Source organism: Geotrypetes seraphini, chromosome 7 (assembly GCF_902459505.1).
Source record: "Geotrypetes seraphini chromosome 7, aGeoSer1.1, whole genome shotgun sequence".
NCBI classification, from domain to species: domain Eukaryota; kingdom Metazoa; phylum Chordata; class Amphibia; order Gymnophiona; family Dermophiidae; genus Geotrypetes; species Geotrypetes seraphini.
Window position 1 is genome coordinate 73,475,005 of NC_047090.1, and position 26,807 is coordinate 73,501,811.

The window sequence follows — 26,807 nt, forward strand, 5'->3', positions numbered from 1 at the left end:
CACCTGCTGGTGATATGAATTCTACATTTTTGTTCTTTATTTAAAAAAATTCTTACCCACTTACACCTAAGCAGCTTACAAAATACATCATAATTATAAAAACATACATACATTCAAAACATAACACATGTCCAGTATCCTCAAAAGTATCACTGCTCATTCAATTAAAAGCCTCCATAAACAGTAGTTTTCAATGTCGTCTTAAATTTCTGAAGATCTGAAAGTGCTCTCAGTGGTCCTGTCAAATTATTCCATAATGATACCCCTGCTATTGCTGTAATAGATACACTCGAGTTTTCATAATGTACATGTAGGAACTCATTTGTAGATAATTGCATCGCTCTCTCTGACCGTAAGGATCTAAAAAGCTGAAAGTGTCATTACTTTGTCAAATACCAAGGAATATTATAGTCAAATCACTTTAAAGACCAATACAAGAATTTTAAAGATAATTTGAAATTTTACAGGCAGACAATGGAAGTTTTTTCAACCATGTTGTAACATGTTCAAATTTATTTTCACCATATACCTCCACCCAAGCTCCTCTTTACACAGCTGCATCACATCATTGTGCTCTTCTCCACTTAGCCTTTCAGCAGGCTATCTCTCTCCCCTGACTGTATACCTTTCTCCCCTTATTGTTTCTCCAAACTCTTTCTTAGAAAAGCTAATACATCACTTAAGCATTATTGCCATTTTTCTATACCTTCCAGCTATTTTTCCCGAAAATCTTTCCACTATTGTAGACCTGCACATGTGTCTTCTGGTTTTGATCTTTGCCTCCTACTACTTAAAGATCTTCCATACAGCATCACTTTTCTGAACTTGCAGTTCTCTATTCTTCCCTTTCATTTTATACAACTCAATGTGCTTCACTCCTGAAAAATTACCCATCCTTATTGCTCTTCCATACCCCTATATATTAGTCAAGGTGTGGATCTTCCCACACCAATTCTGATCTGTGCCATCAGTATCTACCACCCACACATAAGTCTCCATTTTCCCTCTATACTCCCACATTAGGAATTCCAAAAATGTGCCACCTACATCTTTATTATTTTTTTCAGGAAATACGGAACGTTGTTTTAAACTTTATTAGGGTCAGATGTTCTAATTGATTTTTCTCCATTTTGTGTCGCATGAAAAGATTTCTCGCCCGTTTTTATCAGATAGAATGATGAGAAATAACATGTCCTGGAGAGAAGTTAAGATTTGGTATGTAATTATCAATTGTCTTTACTGTAAAATAGTAATTTTTTGGTTAATTACCATTACAAGTTTAATTTTTTTTTTGGGGGGGGGGTTCATTTCTTTTCATTTTTATCATGTTCTTTTCTGGTTCTGTAAGCTTAATTCCATTCCCAGTTTTATTCCACGTAGACCAGGGGTGTCAAACTCAATCACATAAGGAGCCGAACTCTAAAACATAGGCTAAGTTGAGGGCCAACATTTTTTTTTATTAAGATACTTAGGGGTCCTTTTATTAAGGTACACTAACTGATTTAGCATGCGCTAAAGATTAGCATACGCTAAATGTGCCCCTTAATAAAAAGACCCCTTAGTCTTAGTAGAAGTATAGGGTTACAACCTCTCCAACCCCATGCCGTCTCCGTGATTTAAACAAAATAAAGACTTTTCCCCTCTTTTAGGTCCTAGTTCACGCTTGCTGTCTAACACCAGCTCTGGCAGGATACACATTTCAAATCTGACATATTGTAATCACAAAACAGAAAATAAAATTTTTCTACCTTTTTGTTTGCCCATTATTCAAATCACGTTGGTCCCAGTCTCAGGTTGTCTTCTGATAACTCGCTTGCCAGGGTCTCCTGCCCATTTGTCATTTCCTTCTTTCTCCTTGCTAAACATCCATCTTCCATCTCTGTCCTCCCCTTCTGTTTCCCTTCCCTCCCTTGGAGGTCTGGCATCTTTCCTTTTTTTGTCTCCATGCAGCGATTGGACCCCACCATCCCCTTTCTCAACTAGCCTTTCATCCAACATCTCTCCCTCCTTCCCCACCACCCCAGAGTCCACCCATCTCTCCCTTTCTCTTCCAAACTACCCTCCTATCCAGTGTCTCTATCCCCCTCCACACCATCCCTTGTGTCCAACTTCTCTCCATTTCTGTTCCTTCCCTCCCTTCATCCCATTGTCCATCATCTCTCTCTCCTCTGTTTTTAGACCCATTATTTCTTCCCTTTGCCCTCAGTCCAGCATATGCACATCTCTTTGGACCCCCTCCTTCCCTCCCTTCATGTACTTCTACACCAGGCTCCCCCCAAAGGCTTGCATGTTTTCCCCATTCTTTCCAGTGTCCTCTGGCTTCCCAGTCTCACCTTCAAAGCAGCCTGCAAAGGATCGCTGGTCAGTTGTAGCAATCCTAGCAGGCTGCCATCGGCCTCGGTAGCGCGTTCCATCTGCTGCGGTCCGGCCTCTCCTCTCCCGTACAGGACTGTGGCAGAGGGAATGTGCTGTGGAGGCTATGGCAGCCTGCTAGGATCGCTACAGATGACCAGCGATTCTCTGTAAGCTGCTTTGAAGGTGAGACCAGGAAGCCGGGAGAGAGATGGTGGACAATATTGTGGAGGGAGGGAAGGAACAGGATATTTTCTCGCGGGCCAAATTTAACTACCCTGTGGGCCAAATTTGACCTGTGGGCTTGAGTTTGACACTCTTGATGTAGACTAGACTATTTTTATTTTGATACATTGCTTTTGACTAATAACGTGAGCAGGTCACAGCAATTGCATGGGGTAATACAAGATTGTTCTGTAGTGTTCTCCTTGCAGGGGCAATTAAAGCAAGGATAGTTTGCTATTGCTTGCTGATTTTATTTGGGAGGAAAAATCCCTCAAGATTTGTTGAATTCTTTGAGTTTTGCTTGCTTATAGCACCAGTATATATAATCATCTGAAGCACAGAATTCTGTTGTATTTTACAGCAAGAAGAAGCCTCTGGTTTTGCAGACATTGTAGTTTCTTTCTTGCAGCAGGCAGCTGAATCTGAAATTAACCAGACTCTTGAGGTAAGCCTAACTGTTCAGTCTAGAGATCTAGTTGATCTCTTCAGTTCGTATATATATGAAGTTCATACATAAAATTTTCAGTTTAATTTGAAAATCTAACATTTTTACTAGATACCGCTGTCTTCGCTCTGTTATGATTTGAAGGTGTGTATGGTTTAATATTAAGATGGGTATAGAGAGGGCTCGTTCAAAAGCAAAGGTTCTGGACTTTAAAAAAACCTTAACTTTGTTCGGATGGGGGTTTATGTCAAGGAATTATTGTCTGGAACATCTGGAAGGAGTGAAAATGTGGTAGGCAAAACTGAAAGGAGCGATTGTAAGGACAACAAACCTTTTTGTGATACAAGCAAGTAAAAGTAAGAGGAAAAGAAGGCTGCTTTGATTCTCAAAAGTAGTAGCTGGAAAGGTAAGGAATAAGAGGTTAAGCTTTCTTAAACTACAAAAGAGCGCAGAAAGAGGAAGACGGGCAAAAGAATCTGGACAAGTTAAGAGAGGCTGGTCGTGTAGTCAAGAAAGCAAAGATGCAAATGGAAGAAAAAATAGCTGACACAGAAAATGGGGAGACAAGACCTTTTTTAGATATAGTGTACAGTGGAACCTTGGTTTATGAGCATAATTCATTCCAGAAGCATGCTCATAAACCAAAGTGCTCGTATATCAAAGCGAGTTTCCCCATAGAAAGTAAGGGAAACTTGGATGATTTCATTCCACATCCCAAAAAGATCTCTCCCCTGAGGCCACTGGCATGCTTCCACCTCATCCCGGGGAACCGGCTACACCATCCCTTCCCCTTCCCCCGCGGCCCACCCCCAAACCCCTACCTCGAGCGGACACTGGCATACAGCATCAACCCACAGGACGTGCCGGTGCTGAAAGAGCCTGCTAATCTATGCTGGGCTGCATGGGGTCTTGTAAATCTGCGCATGCTCAAGGCCTACTGGCTCCCACTCTCTCAGAGATTCTCATGAGATCCTCGGAGAGAATGGGAGCAAGAAGGCCTTGAACATGCACAGATGCTTAAAGCCCCGCAGCAGCCCAGCATAGATCAGTGGCAGGCACGGCAAGCTCTTTCGGCACCGGCACATCCTGTGGGTTGGTGCTGCATACTGGTGTCTGCTCGAGGTAAGGATTTGGGGGTGGGTGAAGCCAGTTCTCGGGGGTGGAGTGGGGGCTCGTTTATCAAGTCAATGCTCGGTTTGTGAGTCAAAGTTGCAGGAGTGTTTTGCTCATCTTGCAAAAAACTCGCAAACTGTTACTCGCAAACCAAGGTTTGGCTGTATTAGTGATAGGAAGAAGTGCAAAAGTGGCATTGTGAAACTCAAAGGTGAAGGGGAGGAATATGTAGAAGCTGATAAAAGGACGAATTGCTTAACAAATATTTCTGTTCTGTATTCACGGCTGAAGCGCCAGGAGTGGGACTGCAGCAGACAAATGTGAATAGGGATGGAGGAGTAATAGACCCTGATCAATTTTCAGAGGGTTGTGTTCGTGAGGAGCTTGCTAAAATAAAGGTTGACAGAGGGCTGAATGGTGTACATCCTAGGGTGCTGAAGGAACTTAGGGAAGTTCTGATAGTTCTGCTGACTGACCTTTTCAACGAGTCTATAGATTCGGGAATGATACTGGAGGACTGGAGAAGGGCAGATGTGGTCCCTCTTCACAAAAGTGGAAGTAAGGAAGAAGTAGGGAATAACAGGCCAGTAAGTCTGACTTCTGTGGTAAGCAAATTAATGGAAACACTTTTAAAACAGAGAATAGTCAAGTTTCTGGAATCTTGTAGATTACAGGACCAGAGGCAACATGGATTCACTAGAGGTAAGTCTTGTCAGACAAATCTGAGCAATTTCTTTGACTGGGTGACCAGAGAATTGGATAGAGGATGTATGCTAGATGTGGTGTATTTAGATTTTAGCAAAGCCTTTGCCAGTGTTCCACACAGATGTCAAATAAATAAACTGAGTGCCCTCGGAATGGGTCCCAAAGTGATGGGCTGGTCAAGAACTGGTTGAGTGGAAGGTGACAGAGGGTAGTGATCAAAGGAGGAAAAGGATGTTACCAGTGGTGAGCCTCAAGGTTCTGTTCTTGGGCCTGTTCTTCTTAACATTTTTATAAATGATATTGCTGCAGGGCTGTTGAGTAAGATTTGCCTCTTTGCGGATGATACCAAAATCTGCAATAGAGTAGTGTGAATAATAATAAGAAAGACCTGGTGAAGCTTGAAGAATGGTCTGAAATCTGCAGCTAAAATTTAATGCTAAGAAATGCAAGGTCATGCAATTGGGCTGCAAAACCCGAAGGAACAGTACAGTTTAGGAGGTGAAGAACTTGTGTGCACGATAGAGCAGGACTTGGGTGTGATTGATGTGATGATCTTAAGGTGTAATAAAATAATATCCTATTCAAATTCTGTCAATAACACATCACCCTTTCGCTGTGATACTCAAGAGAAGTAAACTTTCTTTTTACTTTTGTGCTCAATTCTTGTGTGTTTCTTTTTCTTTTTTTTCTTTTTTTTTAGTTGTTCAGGTTGTGGGGAACAGTAACCTCAAGTGTCCACATTGTTCGACTTAGAGCTAGTCTTGTCGATCCAACCGTTTCATGAGCTATCATAGGTCTGTTGAATCCCCCTATTCTCACATAATTTATATAAAAATAAATTAATTAATACTTATGTGAGAATAGGGGGATTCAACAGACCTATGATAGAGCTAGTATTGTCAATGCAACCATTTCATGAGTTAAGTCGAACAACCGTGGGCACTTGAGGTTACTGTTCCCCACAACATGAACAACTAAAAAAACTAACACAAGAATCAAGCACAAATGTAAAAAGAAAGTTTACTTTTCTTGAGTACCACAGCGGAAGGGTGATGATCTTGTGGCCAAACAGATTGAAAAGGTGAGGGCAAAAGCTAGAAGGATGCTAGGTTGCATAGGGAGAGGTATGGTCAGTATGAAAAAGGAGGTATTGTTGTCCCTGTATAAGACTTTGGTGAGACCTCATTTAGAATATTGTGTACAATTCTGGAGGTTGCACCTTCAAAAAAATATAAAAAGGATAGAGTTGATCTAGAGGAAGGCTACTAAAACTTTCCACGACCTTCATCATAAAGCGTATGGGGACAGACTTAAGATCTCAACAAGTATACTTTGGAGGAAAGACCGGAAAGGGGAGATAATGAGAGAGTGGCATAAATGTGCATGAGTCTAGACTTTCATTTGAAAGGAAGCTCTGGAATGAGAGGGCATAGGATGAAGTTGAGAGGTGATAGGCTAGGAGTAATCTAAGGAAATACTTTTTTACAGAAAGGGTGGTGGATGCGTGGAACAGGAACGGTCTCCCGATGGAGGTGGTAGAGACAAGTGTCTGAATTAAAGAAAGCCTGGGATAAGGACATAAAATCGCTTGGAGAGAGGAAGAGATGAGCAGACCGGATGGGCCATTTGGCCTTTATCTGCCATCATGCTTCTGTGTTTCTTCCACTCTTTTGTAAAGGGTGGGGGTGGGGGTGGGGTGTGCATGGCTGGAATAGAAATATGTATACAAAAACTGAACCATAAAGAAGCCAGGCTCTGAAATGCAATGCAACACGACAGAAACAGTGGTGCATAATGCTTATTCCCTAATACTGTACAAAATATAAAGATAGCAGATGTAAATTTGAAACAAGAGAAATAACAAAATCACTTTACAAATTAACAGATAAAAATAGAACAAAAATGGAAAATAAAAATACCATTTTATTGGACTAATTTTTAAAATGTATTAGCTTTCAGAGGTCAAAACCTCTTTCTTTAGGTCAGTTAAATATACTGCTGTTACAGTATCCTGTCCTGACCTGAGGAAGAATTTGGTCTCTGAAAGTTAGTCAATAAAAGGATCACCATATTCCCATTTCTATTTCTAAAATAAATAAAAATTGAATTTTTTTCTAGTTTTGTCATCTGGTTTCTGCTTTCCTCATCTTATCATTCTCTTCCTTCCATCCACCATTGTCTGCCCCTTCCAGAAACTGTCTGCCTCCCCCTTCCATCTGTCCTTCTGCCCCCCCTCCCCCCTTTCTGGTCTGGCATACATCTTCTTCCTTCTGTTCCCCTCATGGTCTGGCATCTCTCTCCTTCCATTTCTCCTTCCCTCTCACCTGTGGTTTTTAGCATCTCTTATTTCCTCCACTCAGAATGATCTGATATTCGTCTCCTTCCCTGTTCTCTGGCATCTCTCTCTCCTCATTCTTTTCCTTTCCTTTTCTTCTCTGGTCTTCCTTCTCTATTTTCTGTCTCCATCTAAATTAAATTTTTTCTTACTAGTCAGTCCTCAGTTTCCCTCTTTCACTGTGTCCTACCCACAGCTTGCCACCCCTTCCCTTTACCCCTCCACTATCTCACTAACTATCTCTTCCTCCATCCAGCATATGCTCTCTTTCTTTATCCCCTCTTTCTATCCAGTATGTGTTCTTTCCCTCCATTCTGCATCTGCTCTCCCCTCTCAACTGACATCTGTTTGCCCTCTTCTCTCTCTCCTTTCTCCCCACTTCCATCATATGTCCCCTTCTCTCTCTCTCCCTCCACCCCAGGCCCATCTGCCTCCCTTCCTCTCCTTCGCGCGTCACCTTGTTTTCCGATGTTTGTTGTTTTTTTATTCAAAAGGTGACGGGCCTCGTCATCGACAGCAAGTAAGTTCGGCAACCATTATCTTGCAAGCAGTGCTGCTCAGCCAAAGCTTCCCCTCTGACACGAGCCACCCAGGCGGAAACAGAACATAAGAATAGCCTTACTGGGTCAGACCAAAGGTTTATCAAGCCCATCCACGGTGGCCAATCCATAGGGTTACCAGATGTCTGAATTTACCTGGACATGTCCTCGTTTTTAGAGGGTATGTCCAGGCGGCTTTTCCCAAAGGGGAAGCTTTGGGCTAAGCACCACTTGCAAGATTACGGTTGCTGAACTAACTTGCCGTCGATGCCGGGGCCTATCGCCGTTTGGAAAAAATATATATATATATCGGAATTCAGAAAGATGCAGGGAGACCCCCAAGGGCAGCTGCTCTGTTTGCCCTTCTTCAGTGAGTCCCCCCTGACAATTTTGGGCCCTAGGCGCGTGCTTACTGGGCCTACCCTTTAATCTGGCTCTGCCCATCTACCCTCTCTCCCTTAACTAATTGTTAGCAGAGATGTCCATTGCCCACTCCCTCCTACCTGAAGGCCCTCCTATGCCTCCCCACCAACTCCCCCCTCAGCTATCCCCCCTTACCTTAACTAAGGATCAGTGATAGGGAAAGTCCGGCAAGAGGGATATCCACCCCCCACCTGAACAACCATGCCTCCCAGCCCCCCACCCACTCCCACCATCCGGTATCTCGACCTGACTGGAAGTCTCTCTGGAACAAAGACCAGCAAGAGGGATGCCTATTTCCTCTTACCGGCAAGCCCATCTCTTCAAAATGACAGGCCTTCCTTTAAAACATATTTATAAACGACCTGGAAATTGGATCGACGAGCAAGGTGATTAAATTTGCAGACGATACGAGGTTATTCATAGTAGTGAAGACGCAGGAGGATTGCGAAGACCTGCAACAGGACATAAACATGCTCGAGAAATGGGCCGCGACATGGCAAATGAAGTTTAACGTGGATAAGTATAAGATGATGCTTGTCAGTAACACACCTGGAATATTGCGTCCAGCACTGGTCGCCATACTTGAAGGAGGACACAGTACTACTCGAAAGGGTCCAGAGAAGAGCAACTAAAATGGTTAAGGGACTGGAGGAGTTCTCATACAGTGAGAGATTAGAGAAAATGGGCCTCTTCTCCCTTGAAAAGAGGAGACAGAGGGGACGTGATCAAAACATTCAAGATAATGAAGGGAATAAACTTGGTAGATAGACAGGTTGTTCACCCTCTCCAAGATAGGGAGAATGAGAGGGCACTCTCTAAAGTTAAAAGGGGATAGATTCTGTACAAGCATAAGGAAGTTCTTCTTCATCCAGAGATGGTAGAAAACTGGAATGGTCTTCCGGAGGCTGTTATAGGGGAAAGCACCCTATAGGGATTCAAGATGAAGTTAGAGAAGTTCTGCTGAACCAGAATGTATGCAGGTAAGGCTAGACTCGGGGCACTGGTCTTTGACCTAAGGGCTGCCACGGGAGCGGACTGTTGGTGATTAGCGCATGCACTGCGCCAACCTCGCTCCTAGGTGCTTAGGTATAATGACAAATGACACAGATATTACCAAATCAGATATTGGGTTTATTTTATCATAATCCCTTTCGGAAGGCATCTGCACCAGGAGATAATATAAAGTCAGCCATGTCAAATGTACATCTCTCTTGCAAATATGATTCTTAGTCTATACTGGTGCATTCCTTTTTATACCTTCACACTGACCAGTATAACATCACACTTGTCAACCAATCAGCCAACAGAGGCTGTCCTTAGTTGTGAACAAAGAAATTCCTTTTAACATAGTTACAAACTCAGACAAGTTCTTAAAAATCATTTTTGTTTACACCAATTTCTGAATGCACAACACATAACATACCCAATGAACTCTTTGAATCAAAAACTGCTTTCTGTGACAGATGAAACTCAGTTTTTCCAAAGCAAGTTTTCAAGTTTCACTAACACACAGGCACAGAAGACCCAGACCCCCCCCCCCCCCCTCCTTAATGAGAATTCCTATACTGGGCCTCTCAGATTGGTATTTTCATGGTAACAGTGTCCCTGGCTTTAACTTAACCATTTCTAGATGTTGCCTCTTAGGCTTTCTTAAAGTTTCTTGAATCATATATATGTAAAACATTTGAAATTAAATACAGATCATTCTATCATACATATTCTAACATACATAGGGATCCCTTCACTCACATGCAACTCATATTTCATTCCTGATCAATACTGGGAGCATCTGTTAATACTTTAGCCATGAGATTTCTCTTATTCACCCTGGGCATTCCACACAAAGAACACTGGCAGTTCCAGGCCTTGTTTAAGCGGGAAAACTTCAGTCTGTCTTAAAGACAGAACCCAAGATGGAGGAAGATTATACAAAGTAGAGTCATTAATACCTTTACCGTATACATATTATATGTATCTCTATACCTATTTCCTCTATGGTCTGGCTTAATAGCAAAATACATAAACAGAATCTTATTATACTTTTCCTTAATATTAATCGGTAGTGTTTTTTTTCTGGCCTTGGCTACATCCATATTCAGATTTTCATGTGCCCATTTTTCCATACTTTTCTATTGGGCGTGGCCTTAACTTTCATATGTACTTCTAACTAGTTTTACCCAGAACTGTACAAAAAGCAGGCGTTTTTTCTCCACAAACATGTCTTGCACACTATCCATTCCATTAACGCATTATAGCGCCCCCACCAGCCAACGAGCGCCACTCCTCACTGGGCACGATGGGCCACTGGTCTGACCCAGCAGCGGCAATTCTTATGTTCTTATTCATAGATAGTAATGGCCACAAAGCTTAAATCATTTAAATATTTTACATCATCACACAACAGATGTCCCACACCAGTGGATTTTTAAGGACTATTTCCTTAATTTTAGCACTGTACATTGGTGTGCAAATACTTATGTTGGGAGATGAAGCTTGAGGGCAATTTTTTGGGGACATTTTTTGGGCACAGCACTAGCTTGTTTGGTATAGGCTGCTGTAAATTTAGACCATTTTTTAACAACACCAGTGAGGAGTGATTCCTTGAGATACAGCGTACATGCAATATTGATTATAATAAGCTTTTATGAACAGGTTTCACAATAAAAATTCAACAAGCTATAAATTGGGATGTTGTGTGATTAAAACATAAGAAGTTGCCTCTGCCGGGTCAGACCAGGGTCCATCGCACCCTGCAGTCCGCTCCCGCAGCGGCCCATCAGGTCCATGACCTGTAAGTGATCCTTTGTCTAAAACCCTTTAATCCCCATTTTTCTTCTATCTATACCCTTTCATGATCCTATCTCTACCTCTATCTATATCCCTCAATCCCCGTATCCTTCAGGAACTTGTCCAATCCCTCTTTGAATCCCCTTAATGTGCTCTGTCCTATCACATCCTCTAGAAGCGCATTCCAGGTGTCCACCACCCTCTGAGTGAAGAAAAATTTCCTAGCATTGGTTCTAAACCTGTCCCCTTTCAATTTCTCAGAGTGTCCCCTTGTTCTTGTAGTTCCCAATAGGCTGAAGAATCTGTCCCTTTCTACCTTCTCTATCATGTCTCCTCTGAGTCTTCGCTTCTCCAGGATTAAGAGCCCCAGCCTTTCTAGCCTCTTTGCGTATGAAAGGTTTTCCATACCTTTTATCATTCTTGTCGCTCTTCTCTGAACCCTCTCAAGTATCTCCATGTCCTTCTTTAGGTACAGCGACTAATATTGGACACAGTACTCCAGATGTGGTCGTACCATCGCGCGGTACAGCGGCATGATGACTTCCTTCGTTCTGGTTGTAATACCCTTCTTAATAATACCCAGCATTCTGTTTGCCTTCTTTGAGGCTGCTGCGTATTGTGCCATTGACTTCATTGTTGTGTCTACCAGTACACCCAAGTCTCTTTCAAGGTTACTTCCCTCTAGTACTAATCCCCCCATTTGGTAACTGAACATCGGTTTCTTTTTCCCTATATGCATGACCTTGCATTTCCCTACATTGAAGTTTATCTGCCATTTATTTGCCCATTCCTCCAGTTTGTTCAGGTCCCTTTGTAGGTCCTCGCCTTCTTCCGCAGTTCTAACCCTGCTACAGAGTTTAGTGTCATCCGCAAATTTTATAACTTCACACTTCGTCCCCGTTTCCAGATCATTAATAAATACATTGAACAGCAGCGGTCCGAGTACCGACCCCTGTGGAACTCCGCTTGTGACCATCCTCTAGTCAGAGTAGTGACCCTTCACTCCAACCTTCTGCCTGCCAACCAGTGTTTAACCCAGCTGTGTACGTCCCCTTCCACCCCGTGGTTCCACAGCTTCCTAAGTAGCCGCTCATGGGGTACCCTGTCAAAGGCCTTTTGGAAGTCGAGGTAAATGATGTCTACTGGTTCCCCTTTGTCCAACTGGCTGTTTACCCCCTCAAAGAAGTGCAGTAAGTTTGTTTGGCACGATCTTCCTTTGCAGAAGCCATGTTGGCTCGCTTTCATTAGCCCATTTTTTTTTTCGATGTGCTCACAGATGCTGTCCTTTATCAGTGCTTCTACCATCTTGCCCGGAATTGATGTCAAACTTACAATGTAGTGTGTGTTGTTGTTTTTTCTATTTATTTTTATTTCATTTTTCAATAACATATCAAGTATCCACTTTTACAGAAAGGTAAAGTCAAGCCAAAAATAAATGTAATACACAATATAATACTAAACAGATTATCTGCTATCTTAATAAAAAATATGTATAAAGCTTAACTTTAACTCAAATCCTCTAAATAAGGAAAGCAAAATGTAGAATCAGCGAGTAAATATAATATAATATTACAAAATAAAATGAAGACTAAAGGTTGTATAGGCTGAGAAGGTAATCAACAATCAATGAGTACTCAAATTCCCTCTCCTTTTTTCAGAGAAGCCATTGACAAGAAGGTTATAAGTTGGCTAGGATCAAAGAATACATATTTTTGTGTTTGATAAATTATCACTCATTTACATGGGTGACAAAGAAAAAAGGTTGCCCTAAGAGCAATAACTCCTGGCTTTAACAACAGAAATTCACGTCGACGTTTCTGTGTATCTCGTGACAGATCTGGGAACATTTGTATCTTGTACCCAAGAAAAGCTTTCTGTTTATTTTTAAAGAAAAGTTTCAATAACCAATTCTTATCGGGTGATAAGGCAATTGTAAGCAAAAGTGTTGCGGGCATTGCTACCTCCTGATCCGAAAGTTCCAAAACCGTGGAAATATTAAGAGGCTGTTGGCCTTCTTCCATTAATTTTTCTTCCATTTTAATAGGTAGATAGTACACTCGAGTGAATGGCGGTATTAATTCCTCGGTAATTTCCAGGACTTCCTTTAGGTAACGTTTTAACATATCTCTAGGAGTTACCTCCGCAACCCTAGGAAAATTAATTAATCTAATATTATTATTGCGAGAAAAGTTTTCTAGAGACTCCAATTTTCTCCTTAAATTAGTATTATCTTTCACCAGTGTTTCAGTTATTTGTTTAGAAAGTTTAATTTCCTGGGAAGAATTCATTGTTGAAGTTTTTCAATCTTGCAAGTCAACTTTGATATTCTTAATTTCTTGGGAAGAAATCTTATGCTCCAACTGCAACAGTTGGGGCTTAACTGATTTAGCTAGATCCGCTACGAGATCCCAAATTGCATCAAGCGTTACCTCTTGGGGCTTCTTTAGTATAGAAAAAGGTTCTTGTGAAGAAAAACTCAACAACCAGTATACCCTCCTGGGTGTAGCTCCTCTGCTCACGGACAATCCGCAGAGATGAGTCCTCAGTTTCCACTGGAATCCCCTGAAATAACAGGGAATCCACAATCATGCTCCCCTCTTTGCTCCCAATGACCTCCGGAGAGAGTTCCTCACCACCTTCCGATGGTTCCTCCACCTGCGGGGAGCTGGCGGTCTGAGGAGGAGGAGGAGGCACTCTGGCGTCGGGGCTCAAGGTGGTGTCTGGGCCCATGGAGAACGCTTCCGTCTCACCACGATGCGTCTCCTGCGGGCGTGCCGACGCTCCCGCAACTCCCTGCATTCGTCGGAGAAGTTCATCCATTGAGCCGAAGCCGGCTGGGCCCGAACGCCGTGAGGCTCCAACTGCGCTTCGGCATACTGCAAGGTAAGTTTCTTGAAGAAAAAAAATAAACTATAATGGTAGAGCTCTCTGCGATGGAGCTCTCAGCCTAATAATCCTTCCACCATCTTGCCCCCAGGTTCCAATGTAGTTGTGTTGTAGACTCTTATCCATTTCACAAAGTGAACTTTTTACCTTTGTTAAAGTTCAAGTTCAATTTGATATAATGCAGAATTTTCATAAGAACATAAGAACTGCCATCTCCAGATCAGACCTTCGGTCCATCAAGTCCGGTGATCCGCATACGCGGAGGCCCAGCCAGGTGTACACCTGGCGTAATTTTAGTCACTCATATCTCTCTATGTCTCTCGTAAGGAGATGTGCACCTAGGTTGCTTTTAAATCCTTGAACGGTGGATTCCGCAATAACCTTCTCTGGGAGAGCATTCCAGGTGTCCACCACTCGTTGCGTGAAGCAGAACTTCCTGATATTTTTCCTGGACTTGTCCCCCCTTAGCTTCAGTCCATGTTCTCTTGTCCGTGTCACATTGGACATTGTAAATAATTTTTTTTCCTGCTCTATTTTGTTGATTCCTTTCAGTATTTTGAAAGTCTCGATCATATCCCCTCGCAGTCTCCTTTTCTCAAGGGAGAACAATCCCAGTCTCAAGTCTTTCCTCGTATTCCAAGTTCTCTATACCTTTTATTAGCTTCGTTGCTCGTCTCTGCACCCTCTCCAGCAGTTTTATATCCTTGTTTAGCTTGGGAGACCAATGTTGGACACAGTATTCCAAGTGTGGTCTGACCATTGCTCTATTTTAACTTTCTCCAATCTACTCGTGATTCCTTTCTTTATCATGCCTAACATTCTATTTGCTTTCTTTGCTGCTGCTGCTGCACATTGTACCGATGGCTTCAGAGTCCTATCTATCAGTACACCCAGGTCCTTTTCCTGTTCGCTTTTACCCAGAGTTGCACCTGACATTCTATACTCGTGTTCCTTATTCTTTCTGCCTAAATGCATTACTTTGCACTTTTCCACATTAAACTTCATCTGCCATTTCTCCGCCCATTTCTCTAACTGACAAGTCACTCTGGAGTTCCTCGCTATCCTTCTGTGATCCGATTGCCTGGCATAGCTTTATTTCATCAGCAAACTTGATGATCTCACTGGATGTTCCTTCTAAGTCATTGATGAAAATATTAAATAAGATGGGCCCAAGTACCGAGCCCTGGGGCACACTGTTAGTCACTTTCTCCCAGTCTGAGAACTTCCCATTTATGCCCACTCTCTGCTTTCTGTTCTCCAGTCATTTGCCTATCCATCTTAGTATATCTCCCTCTATTCAATGGCTTTGTAATTTCCAGAGAAGTCTTTCATGTGGAACCTTGTCGAATGCTTTCTGGAAGTCCAAGTATATTATGTCCACCGGTTTTCCACTATCAGTTTGTTCACGGTCTCAAAAAATTGAAGTAAATTTGTCAAACATGATTTCCCTTTCCTGAAGCTATGTTGACTGGCTCTCATCAGGTCGTGTGTATCCAAGTGCCGGACTATGCTATCTTTAATCAGTGCTTCAACCATCTTTCCAGGGACAGACGTAAGACTCGCAGGTCTGTAGTTGCCTGGTTCTCTTCTTGATCCTTTTTTGAAAATTGGCGTGACGTTCGGTATCTTCCAATCGTCCGGTATCTGTCCAGTTCTAATTGACAGGTTGGCAAGTTTTTGCAAAAGCTCTCAGATTTCTTTTAACCTTCAGTTCTTTTAAGACTCTCGGATGAATTCCATCAGGTTCAGGGGATTTGTCGCTTTTAAGATTGTCGATCTGGTCCAAGTCCACTTCTACTGTGGTGAGGCTGTCCTCTATTACTCCTTTGAACACTTTCACTGCTTCTGGTATTGTTGTGGTGTCTTCCTTCGTAAAGACAAATGCAAAGAAGGAATTTAGTCTGTCTGCAATTTGTTTGTCTTCCTTGATGTACCCTTTTCTTCCCTGGTCATCCAGCGATCCCACCGCCTCTTTTGCAGGTTTTTTTCCTTTTACGTATCTGAAGAAGGGCTTGAAATTTTTGGCCTCTTGCGCTATTTTCTCCTGGAAGAAAGATGATCTGGAGAAGCCTTAAAATAAAAAGGACGGTATATATTTTTATTGGATTTATGATGAGGAGCCCAATAAAATGTATCACTTTTTAAATATATTTTACCTTTGTCTCTGATTTGTTTAAAACAGGTTATCAAGAGAGAACTGAAAGAGAAAAGGGAATATTGGATTGAGAAACTTGGGCTCTTGGAAAAGCAGAGTATGTCCTTGAGTAATGAGTTTATCAGAATGGCAGGCAATCTTCGCAGGACAAGGACAGAGCAACTACATATGAAAAAAGATCTCTTTTCCAGGTACCTGTTCTCAAAAGCATCCTATGCGAATCTTCAGTTTAAAAACATATTTCAAGAACATTTAAAATGCCACCTGTATGGTTGAGGAATGCTAATGAAATCCCATGGGATTTTGTAATAGAATACATTAAAACCTTGGATTGCAAGTAACTTGGTATGCAAGTGTTTTGCAAGACAATCAAAGCATTTTATTAAATTTTAACTTGATAACCAAGCAAGGTCTTGCAATACAAGTACATACAGTATTTTGTATTAAAGTTTTGGGGTTGTGGAACAAATTGTCTGCGCTACCATTATTTCTTTTGGGGAAATTCGCTTTGATATATGAATGTTTTTGGATTACAAGAATGTTTTCAGAACGAATTATGCTTGCAAACCAAGGTTTTACTGTATATACAAGTGTGCTGTTTTTTTCTGTTTACATCAGAACACTGCTTATTACAACTCTGTATTAGAATCTTAGCTACAGTTTTATTTTAACCAGTTTAGGGTTGTTTTTTTTAAATTGTTAGATTAGTTCATGGTATCTGCCATAGGACCCATTTTATTCCTGTGGGTCCTGCTGCAGATAATATGCGCTAATCTTTAGTAAGACCCTCTTTAATACAGAGAATTGCAGTGTGATACATTTGCGGAGTAGAAATCAGGGAACCGTATGAGACCAATATGCACAGACGGGGTGAGGAACCTTAGGGTGATGGTGTCTGAAAATTTGAAGGCTACAAAATATGTGATAAGTGGTGGCTGTAGCCAGAAGGATGCTAGGCTGTATAGAAAGAGGAGTAACCAGCAGAAGGGAGGTATTGCTGCTCCTATGCAGGTTGTTGAGACACTTGGAATATTGTGTTCAGCTTTGGAGACTGTATCTGGCGAAGGATATAAGAAGACTTGAAGCAGTCCAGATGAAAGCAACGAAAAATGGTAGGGGGTTTGTATCAAAAGAAGTATAAGAAGACTGGAAGACCTGAATTATGTATTCTTACTACTTCCCATAAATCCCTTTGCTTAGTATTCTTTTAGTGGAACACCCAAGTGCAATATCTTAACCCCAGCACCTTTTTAGTCCTCATCAGTGTTTTGATGGACCAACAGATCACCACATTCACTATCCTACCTCCTTCAATTTAAACAGTTATCCAGTCATTACTTCATAATTAAGTGTATACTAAATGTATGCTGAATTAAATCCACTCTTAACTTAAGATGATAAAATGTTTAACATAAAATGACCAAATTGTCTGCTAAACTGGATTCTGTATGTCAGTGTTTTTCAACCTTTTTACACCTATGGACCGGCAGAAATAAAAGAATTATTCTGTGGACCGGCATCGGTCCGTGGACCGGCATCGGTCCGTGGACCGGCATCGGTCCATGGACCGACGGTTGAAGAACACTGGGCTAAGTTGTGGGCCAGACCCCGCCCTCATAATAGTACTAATTGCACCTTACACTTCCCATGTCTCATCTGGAAGCCTTCCCTCTGATGTTGCAACGTCAGAGAGAAGGCTTCCGGTTCAGGTGCAGGATGCCCATAGGAGCCGCTGCCCGTGGCTTTGTGCACTGAATCAGTTAGGAAGAGGGAGCTGGCTCGAAGATAACGCTGCATCAATCACACCGTGGACCGGCGGTTGAAGAACACTGTTTTGGGCCTGATGCACGTGCTGGCCCTATGGACTGGCAGGAAATGTCTGTGGACCAGCACTAGTCCATGGACCAATGGTTGAAGAACACTGCTGTATGTCAACCTAAGACAATCAAACTATACTGTACACATGTGAATTTATAACCAGTTTGTCTATGCATTATATTTGTCAACCTTGTAACCTTTTCTGAGCTTGTTGGAGAAGAAGGGATATAAATCAAACCAAATAAATAAATATGCATCTTGATTCCTCTGATGGAAAGGCAAAAGCCTTAATAGAATGGGTACTAGGGTGCTTTGAGTGTAAGAGTAACCTAATAAAGTAGTGGATTGAGAACCAAGAAAGCCTAGTTCAAATCCCACTAACTCCTTGTAACCTTGACCAGACCATTTACCTATCTACTGTCTCAGGTACAGAACTTAGGCCTCCTCTTATAAAACTGCGATAGCAGTTTCTAGCGCAGGGAGCCGCGCTGAATGGCCTGTTTCTCCCAATGCTTACTGAGTTCCTATGAGTGTCGGGAGCAGCGCGGGCCATTCAGCATGGCACCCCATGCTAGAAACTGCTATCGCAGTTTCGTAAAAGAGGGGGGTTAGTGTGTGAACTCTCAAGGAACAGAGAAATTATTACTGTACCTGAATATAATTTGCCTTGATCTACTACCGGGGAAAATAGTCATGAACTAAATCTTGATAGCATCCTATTGGCTGAGAGAGTGTCGCGTTTTCATTTCTTTAGGATTCTAAGATTAAAAGACTTATCCACTGGGGAAAAAAGTTGGATATTTGTTTCAGATTCATGATATGAGTAAGGAACATTGCATCATTCCATTCTTCAATGTTTCTCAGATTTCTGGTTTATGAAAAAGAATCCACTAGGTCAGGGGTAGGCAATTCCAGTCCTCGAGAGCCGGAGCCATGTCAGGTTTTCAGGATTTCCACAATAAATATGCATGAGATAGATTTGCATCTCAAGGAGGCCGTGCATGCAAATCCATCTCATACATATTCATTGTGGAGATTCTGAAAAACCTGACCTGGCTCTGGCTCTCGAGGACCGGAATTGCCTACCCCTGCACTAGGTCACGATTGTGGATGCGATTCTCTATGAGATGGCAGGTATCCAGATCCTTTCTTCTATCCCATAATAAAACTAGTTGAACAGTCAACTTATTTCATTCTTGAAACCAACTCCAGATTCATCTTACTGCTTTTGTAGCATCAACCAGTTATACCAAGAGTCTCCACTCTGAAACATTTGTGGGTTGTTTTTTTTTAATTTCATCATAGGTTGCTAGAAAACTGACTATTTTTGAAGAGGGCAGGGTCAGCCAATGTCACTTCCAGCTATTCATGTATAGTGTTTGATTATCTCAAAAACCTACTCTGACAAAATAACTTAGACACTCGGGAGAGTAGGCTTCACCTAAGTTAAACAATCCTTTTATTGAGCGATCAAAGAAACATAACTTGCTCGATAAAAAGATTGTTTAACTTAGGTGAAGCCTACTCTCCCGAGTGTCTAAGTTATTTTGTCAGAGTAGGTTTTTGATGTAGTTTATTTAGCTGACAGTTACCTTTTGTGTTGTGCTGGTGTTTGATTATACCACTCTTATGTGAGCATATCAAGGCAGTGTATATGTTAAATGAGAGAAAAGAGTACCGTATTTTCACGCATATAACGCGCGCGTTATACGCGTTTTTACCTACCGCGCATACCCCTCGCGCGTTATATGCGTGAGCGCGGTATACAAAAGTTTTAAAACATAGTTCCCACCCCGCCCGACGCCCGATTCACCCTCCCAGCAGGACCACTCGCACCCCCACCCCGAACGACCACTCGCACGCGCTCCCACCCGCATCCACGATCGGAGCAAGAGGGAGCCCAAGCCCTCTTGCCCGGCCGACTCCCCGACGTCCGATACATCCCCCCCCCCGGCAGGACCACTCGCACCCCCACCCCGAACGACCGCTCGCACGCGCTCCCACCCGCACCCGCATCCACGATCGGAGCAAGAGGGAGCCCAAGCCCTCTTGCCCGGCCGACTCCCCGACGTCCGATACATCCCCCCCCCCCCCCCGGCAGGACCACTCGCACCCCCACCCCGAAGGACCGCCGACTTCCCGACAATATCGGGCCAGAAGGGAGCCCAAACCCTCCTGGCCACGGCGCCCCCCTAACCCCACCCCGCACTACATTACGGGCAGGAGGGATCCCAGGCCCTCCTGCCCTCGACGCAACCCCCCCTCCCCCCCAACGACCGTCCCCCCCCCAAGAACCTCCGACCGCCCCCCAGCCGACCCGCGATCCCCCTGGCGACCCCCACGACCCCCCCACCCCCCTTCCCCGTACCTTTGGTAGTTGGCCGGACAGACGGGAGCCAAACCCGCCTGTCCGGCAGGCAGCCAACGAAGGAATGAGGCCGGATTGGCCCATCCATCCTAAAGCTCCGCCTACTGGTGGGGCCTAAGGCGCGTGGGCCAATCAGAATAGGCCCTGGAGCCTTAGGTCCCACCTGGGGGCGCGGCCTGAGGCACATGGGCCCAACCCGACCATGTGCCTCAGGCCGCGCCCCCAGGTGGGACCTAAGGCTCCAGGGCCTATTCTGATTGGCCCACGCGCCTTAGGCCCCACCAGTAGGCGGAGCTTTAGGATGGATGGGCCAATCCGGCCTCATTCCTTCGTTGGCTGCCTGCCGGACAGGCGGGTTTGGCTCCCGTCTGTCCGGCCAACTACCAAAGGTACGGGGAAGGGGGGTGGGGGGGTCGTGGGGGTCGCCAGGGGGGTCGCGGGTCGGCTGGGGGGGCGGTCGGAGGTTCTTGGGGGGGGCGGTCGTTGGGGGGGAGGGGGGTTTGCGTCGAGGGCAGGAGGGCCTGGGATCCCTCCTGCCCGTAATGTAGTGCGGGGTGGGGTTAGGGGGTCGCCGTGGCCAGGAGGGTTTGGGCTCCCTTCTGGCCCAACTACCAAAGGTACGGGGAAGGGGGGTGGGGGGGTCGTGGGGGTCGCCAGGGTGGTCGCGGGTCGGCTGGGGGGGCGGTCGTTGGGGGGAGGGGGGTTTGCGTCGAGGGCAGGAGGGCCTGGGATCCCTCCTGCCCGTAATGTAGTGCGGGGTGGGGTTAGGGGGTCGCCGTGGCCAGGAGGATTTGGGCTCCCTCCTGGCCCGATATTGTTGGGGAATCGGCGGTCCTTCGGGGGGAGGGATGTATCGGACATCGGGGGGGGGGGCATCAGGCTTTCAGGATGGGGACAGACCTTCAAGGGGGGACAGTGCACGGAAGTCAGGGGGGGTGAACGGAGAGTCGGGACAGCGCACGGAAAGTCAGGGCAGTGCACGGAAGTCAGGGGGGGGTGAACGGAGAATCGGGACAGCGCACGGAAAGTCGGGGCAGTGCACGGAAGTCAGGGGGGGGTGAACGGAGAGTCGGGACAGCGCACGGAGAGGCGGGGCAGTGCACGGAAGTCAGGGGGGTGAACGGAGAGTCGGGCAGCATGCGCGGTATAATCGTGAGCGCGTTATACCAAAGTTTTTGCGCTTATCATCGTGATTTCTGCGCGCTATACACGTGTGCGCGTTTTATACGGGTGCGTGTTATTTGTGTGAAAATACGGTAGTTAACATAACATGGGATAAAAAGGCAGACAACAATCTAACCAGTCATAGGGCTTCCAACAGCAGATGACAGATCTGTCTAAATTTATGAAAATGTGGCTAATATAAGTATGTCGGGGATACAAGCGCCACTTCAATTTTTTTGCAAAACAAGACTACAGAAAACCAAATCTAGTATAGAAAGGCCTCCAATTTGTGTGGTTGATTATAAAATAACCAGCTTTCTTTGACATTGATGGGTATATCTGTTTTTGAGGAACTGTTATGTGGGTGGAAGAAAATTTCTCCCAAGTTTGAGTTTCTAATGTGAGAGCAGTTTGTGGTCTCACTTTTTCTTCTGTTCTCTAGGTCACATGAAGTAGAAACACTGAACAAATTACAACAGGAAGCTGTAAAAAGGGCAGATACTCTTGGATGCCAGCTCCAGCAAGCTACCAGACAGCTGGAGGATGCTTATAAACAGGTACATGCTAATGTGTGGCTACTGCTTCTTTTTCAGGCTGTTATGCTTGGTTAACTCGGCTGAATTAAAATCACATGACGGAGAAGCTCCTTTTTTTTTTTTTTTTTTTCAAACATGTCAGATGCTTGTGTATATTGGGAGGAAAAAAGGGTGCTTATCCCAGGACAAGCAGGCAAGTATTCTCACTAGTGGGTGATGTCATCCGACAGAGCCCCGATACGGACGTCTCACAAGCAGTCTTGCTTGCAGAAACTTCAGAAGTTTTGAGATGCCCGCACCGCGCATGCGCCAGTGCCTTCCCGCCCGATGGTCCGGGCGTGTCTCCTCAGTTCTTTTCTTTCCGTGGAGCTGAGTAAGTTTTCTTCAATTCTGCGCCAATTGAACTCGTTTTTTTGCCTTCTTATTCGCCGCGGTTTTGAGTTTATTTTCTCTATCGTGTGCTTATTTCATTTGGTTTCTTATTTTCAAAAAAAAAAAAAAAAAATTTCTTCCGGTACGTCGGCCGCGTGGCTCAGGCCCCGCTCCTTCGATCTCGTGGCGGAGCTTTTTAGGCCTATGTCCCGGCCAATTACCGGTTTTAAAAAGTGTAGCAAGTGCCAGCGCACGATTTCGCTGACAGACCTGCATCGACGCTGTCTGCAGTGTCTTGGTCCAGAACATTTCCCGATCGTGCCGGCCTTGTTCCACTCTCACAGCGCGTGCGTTCAAGCGTCGCTGTTTTTTGTGGGAGTCGATGTTTAAGATGGAAGCTGCTCAGGAACCCTCAACTTCGACAAGCGCTTCCGCTGTTCCGGTGAAGCCTCCCGCCACTTCTACAGCATCGGGTCTCCTGAAACCGGCTTCTTTTGCCCCGGCTTCGACTCCGCCTGCTGCACTGGTGCCTTCCTCCGTCTCCTCGGATCAGGTACCCCCTCCTCCCATTCCACCTGTGGTTCTCAAAGTGCCGATGGCTTCCAAGCAAAAGCACTCGACCACGAAGGAGCGCGAAGACCGTGCAGGAGGCCCCACTTTAGGTGACTCGGTTGCCTTTTTGTTTTCACTATTTTAGGATTTTTTTGGCATATCCGGAGTGTATTGTTGTTGATCCACTTTAGGTGCGGCAACCTCCTTGTCGGCTTCGTTGCGGTCCCTTTTGGAGGCTCAGTTTGTCGAGCTCATGACCACCATGGGACCCAAGTTGATTGCCACGATTTAGGGTGACCAGCCGGTTCCGCCTCCAGGGGGCGGACCGCCCCTCCTCCTCCTCGCCGTTCGCTCTCGCTGCTTGGCGAGGAGGAGCGGCGCTTGGCGGCCAGTCCCTCGAGGCAGGCCTCTTTTAGTGACATGCCCCCTTTAGAGCCCATTACGCCACCTGATGAAGAGGTGTGGAATCCCTCTTCGGGTAATCGAAGCCCTGGGCATCGCAAATAGGAGGAGTTCTTCCGCACTCCTTACCAGGCCTGGACTGCGTCTCAAGAGGCATCAAATCTTCCACCTCTACGCTCTACGGCCTCGAGTCCCATCTACTCGTTGGAGGCTTCTGGTGACCATTCCAAACATCGCCGCTCTAGATCCCTTTCCAGGCATCGGGAGGGGCATCGCTCCAGGCATTCTTCGAGGCACTCCTCTCGACACTCTACGGTTTCACCGCAGAAAAAGCTGCCTCGTATGGGGTATTCCTCATCAGATCTGTCTCCTCCTCCGGGACCGGAGTTCGAGGAGTCCTGTGGTTCATATTCTCCCTGTAGATCGCAGGTCTCTGTGGATCCCGAGGCCTCGACTTCGTCCAGTCCGTCTCGTAGACCAGTGCTGGCAGACCAGTTGTCCTTTTCGTCTTTCCTCCGGCAGATGGCGGATGACCTGGCCATCACCTTGGACTCTGGTTCTCGGTACTCCAAGGAATACCTCGACACTATGCATTTGCCTCATCCTCCTGCCGAGTCTCTTCGTCTACCTCTGCACAAGCTCCTCGACCAAACGTTCATGAGGTGTTTTGAAACGCCGTACTCTATTCCTGCTGTTCCTGGCAAGTTGGATGCTTGATACCGCACTGTTCATCACAAGGGATTCGAGGGCTCTCAACTCTCATCAATCCCTGTTGGTCGAGTCCTCCCTCAAGAGGTCTCATCCGTCTCGGGTGTATGCATCGGTGCCTCCGGGATGCGAGGGCAGGACCATGGACAAGTTTGGGAGGCATATATATCAGAACTCGATAATGGCTTCCAGAGTTCTCAACTATACTTTTCATTTTGCCACTTATTTGGAGTTCTTCCTGCCTGTGCTTCGGAAGTTTACACCCTACATCGAGTCTCAGGCTCGATTCGAATTTGAAGAAGTGGTTGCCTCCCTGTCCCAACTTCGCCTACAGTTGATGCAATCTTCCTACAATGCCTTCGAGCTTTCGGCACGAGCTGCCCCCTGTTCTGTGGCTATGCGTCGTTTGGCATGGCTTCGGACCATTGACATGGACCCGAATCTCCAGGACAGACTTGCCAACGTTCCTTGTGCCGGGGCGGATTTGTTTGACGAGTCTATCGAGACCGTGACGAAGAAACTGTCTGACCATGAAAAATCTTTTCAATCCATTCTTCGGCCCAAGCCTAAGCCGCAACAGTCTCGACCTTCTAGGCCGCCCTTGATCTATCAGCAGCGTTATACTCCGAGGCAGGCTCCGGCTGCGAGACAACCAGCAAAGAGACAGCCTCCGCAGAAGGCTCAACAGAAACCTCAGCCTTCTGCTGTCCCCAAGGCTCCTCAGCCTTTTTGACTCTCTATTAGGGAGCATAACCAACCTCGTTCTGCCTTCCCCTGTTTTTCCCATTGGGGGTCGCCTACATCATTTCTATCATCGATGGGAGGCTATCACCACCGACCTCTGGGTCATTTCCATCGTCAGGGACGGGTACTCTCTTCAATTCCATCGGGTCCCTCTGGACCACCCTCCAAGAGAGTATCCTTCCAACTTGACACAGACCGCCCTTCTTCTTCACGAGGCTCAGGCTTTGCTCCAGCTCCGGGCCGTCGAGTCGGTCCCTGTGGACCAACACAACTGGGGATTTTACTCCCGGTACTTCCTTGTTCCAAAGAAGACGGGCGACCTGCGCCCTATTCTGGACCTCAAGGTCCTCAACAAGTTCCTGGTCAAGGAGAGGTTTCGCATGCTAACCCTTGCTTCTCTCTACCCCCTCCTCGAGCAGAATGACTGGTTATGCTCTCTGGATCTCAAGGAGGCCTACACTCACATTCCCATTCATCTGGCCTCTCGCAAGTTCCTCAGATTTCGGGTGGGACATCTACATCTGCAGTATCGAGTGCTTCCATTTGGCCTGTCCTCGTCTCCCAGAGTCTTCACGAAGTGTCTGGTGGTAGTGGCCACTGCACTCCGGAACCAAGGTCTTCAGGTGTTTCCCTACCTCGACGACTAGCTCATCAAGGCCCGCTCAGCTCCGGGGGTCATCTCGGCGACCCTGTCCACGATTCGGTTCCTGCAGAGTTTGGGCTTCGAGATCAACTTCCCCAAATCTCATCTACAGCCGACCCAGTCTCTCCCCTTCATCGGGGCGGTTCTGGATACCATTCAACTCAGAGCATTCCTTCCTCCTCAGCGCCTGGATGCTCTTCTGCACCTCTGCCAGTCAGTGTCTTCTCGCCAGTCCATCTCAGCGAGACACATGATGGTTCTCCTGGGTCACATGGCCTCTACAGTTCATGTGACTCCTTTTGCCAGACTTCACCTCAGAATTCCTCAGTGGACCCTGGCTTCTCAATGGACACAGGTGTCGGATCCTTTGACTCGTCACATCATTGTCACTCCTGCTCTTCAGCAGTCTCTACTTTGGTGGATGACCTCTTCAAATCTCTCCAGAAGTTTGCTGTTTCACACTCCTCCCCACCAAAAGGTTCTCACAACAGATTCCTCGACCTATGCTTGGGGGGCTCATCTGGATGGACTTCGCACTCAGGGATTTTGGACCAGTGCGGACCGCCTCCATCAGATCAATCTTCTGGAGCTCAGAGCCATCTTCAATGCTCTTCAAGCTTTTCAACATCTGCTTCACGACATGGTGGTCCTCATTCGCACAGACAATCAGGTCGCCATGTATTATGTCAACAAGCAGGGGGGCATGGGCTTGGCCTCCCTCTGCCAGGAAGCTCTCAGAGTCTGGGATTGGGCGATTCGCCACAACGCCTTCCTCAAAGCTATCTACATTCAGGGGAAGGACAATGTCTTGGCAGACAACTTAAGTCGTCTCCTCCAGCCTCACGAATGGACCCTCCATTCCGAACCCCTTCATCAGATCTCTCTGTGGGGGATGCCTCAGATAGACCTCTTTGCGGCTCCCCACAACTTCAAACTGCCTCAATTCTGTTCTAGGATCTACACTCCTCATCGTCTCGAGGCAGATGCCTTTCTGCTGGATTGGGGGAATCGTTTTCTGTTTGCGTTTCCTCCATTTCCACTCATTCAAAAGACTCTGGTCAAATTGAAAGCCGACCATGCCACCATGATTCTGATAGCTCCTTGGTGGCCCAGGCAGCCTTGGTACTCCCTTCTACTTCAACTCAGCAGCAGGGAGCCATTCCTTCTTCCAGTGTTTTCTTCTCTGCTTACTCAGCATCAAGGATCTCTACTACATCCCAACCTGCAGTCTCTCCACCTGACAGCTTGGTTCCTCTCAATGTAACTCCTCACCAATTTTCCCAGGCGGTGAGGGATGTCTTGGAGGCTTCTCAGAAGCCTGCTACTCCCAAAAATGGACTAGATTTTCTTCCTGGTGTGTTTCTAATCGTAAGGAGCCTCAACGAGTCTCCTTGTCTTCTGTGTTGGACTATCTTCTACACCTGTCTCAGTCTGGCCTCAAGTCTACATCTATTCGAGTCCACCTGAGTGCTATTGTGGCTTTCCATCAGCCTCTACAAGGGAAACCTCTCTCTGCTCATCCTGTGGTTTCCAGA

The 26,807-nt window shown here is 45.6% G+C and overlaps 1 protein-coding gene across 5 annotated transcripts in view; it reads left to right on the forward strand.

Annotated features, from left to right (window-relative positions):
* Positions 1 to 26,807, forward strand: part of LOC117363329 (lymphoid-restricted membrane protein-like) — a 248,868-nt gene that overhangs the window by 94,881 nt on the left and 127,180 nt on the right. For all 5 annotated transcript variants that reach the window (XR_004540024.1, XM_033950851.1, XM_033950852.1 and 2 more), the window contains 3 exons: positions 2,939 to 3,022; positions 15,993 to 16,156; positions 21,758 to 21,872. Coding sequence is in view for 4 of the 5 variants with exons in the window: in XM_033950851.1 (XP_033806742.1) it covers positions 2,939 to 3,022; positions 15,993 to 16,156; positions 21,758 to 21,872 (363 nt within the window). In the remaining variant the exon portion in view is untranslated. The remainder of the gene's footprint in view (positions 1 to 2,938; positions 3,023 to 15,992; positions 16,157 to 21,757; positions 21,873 to 26,807) is intronic.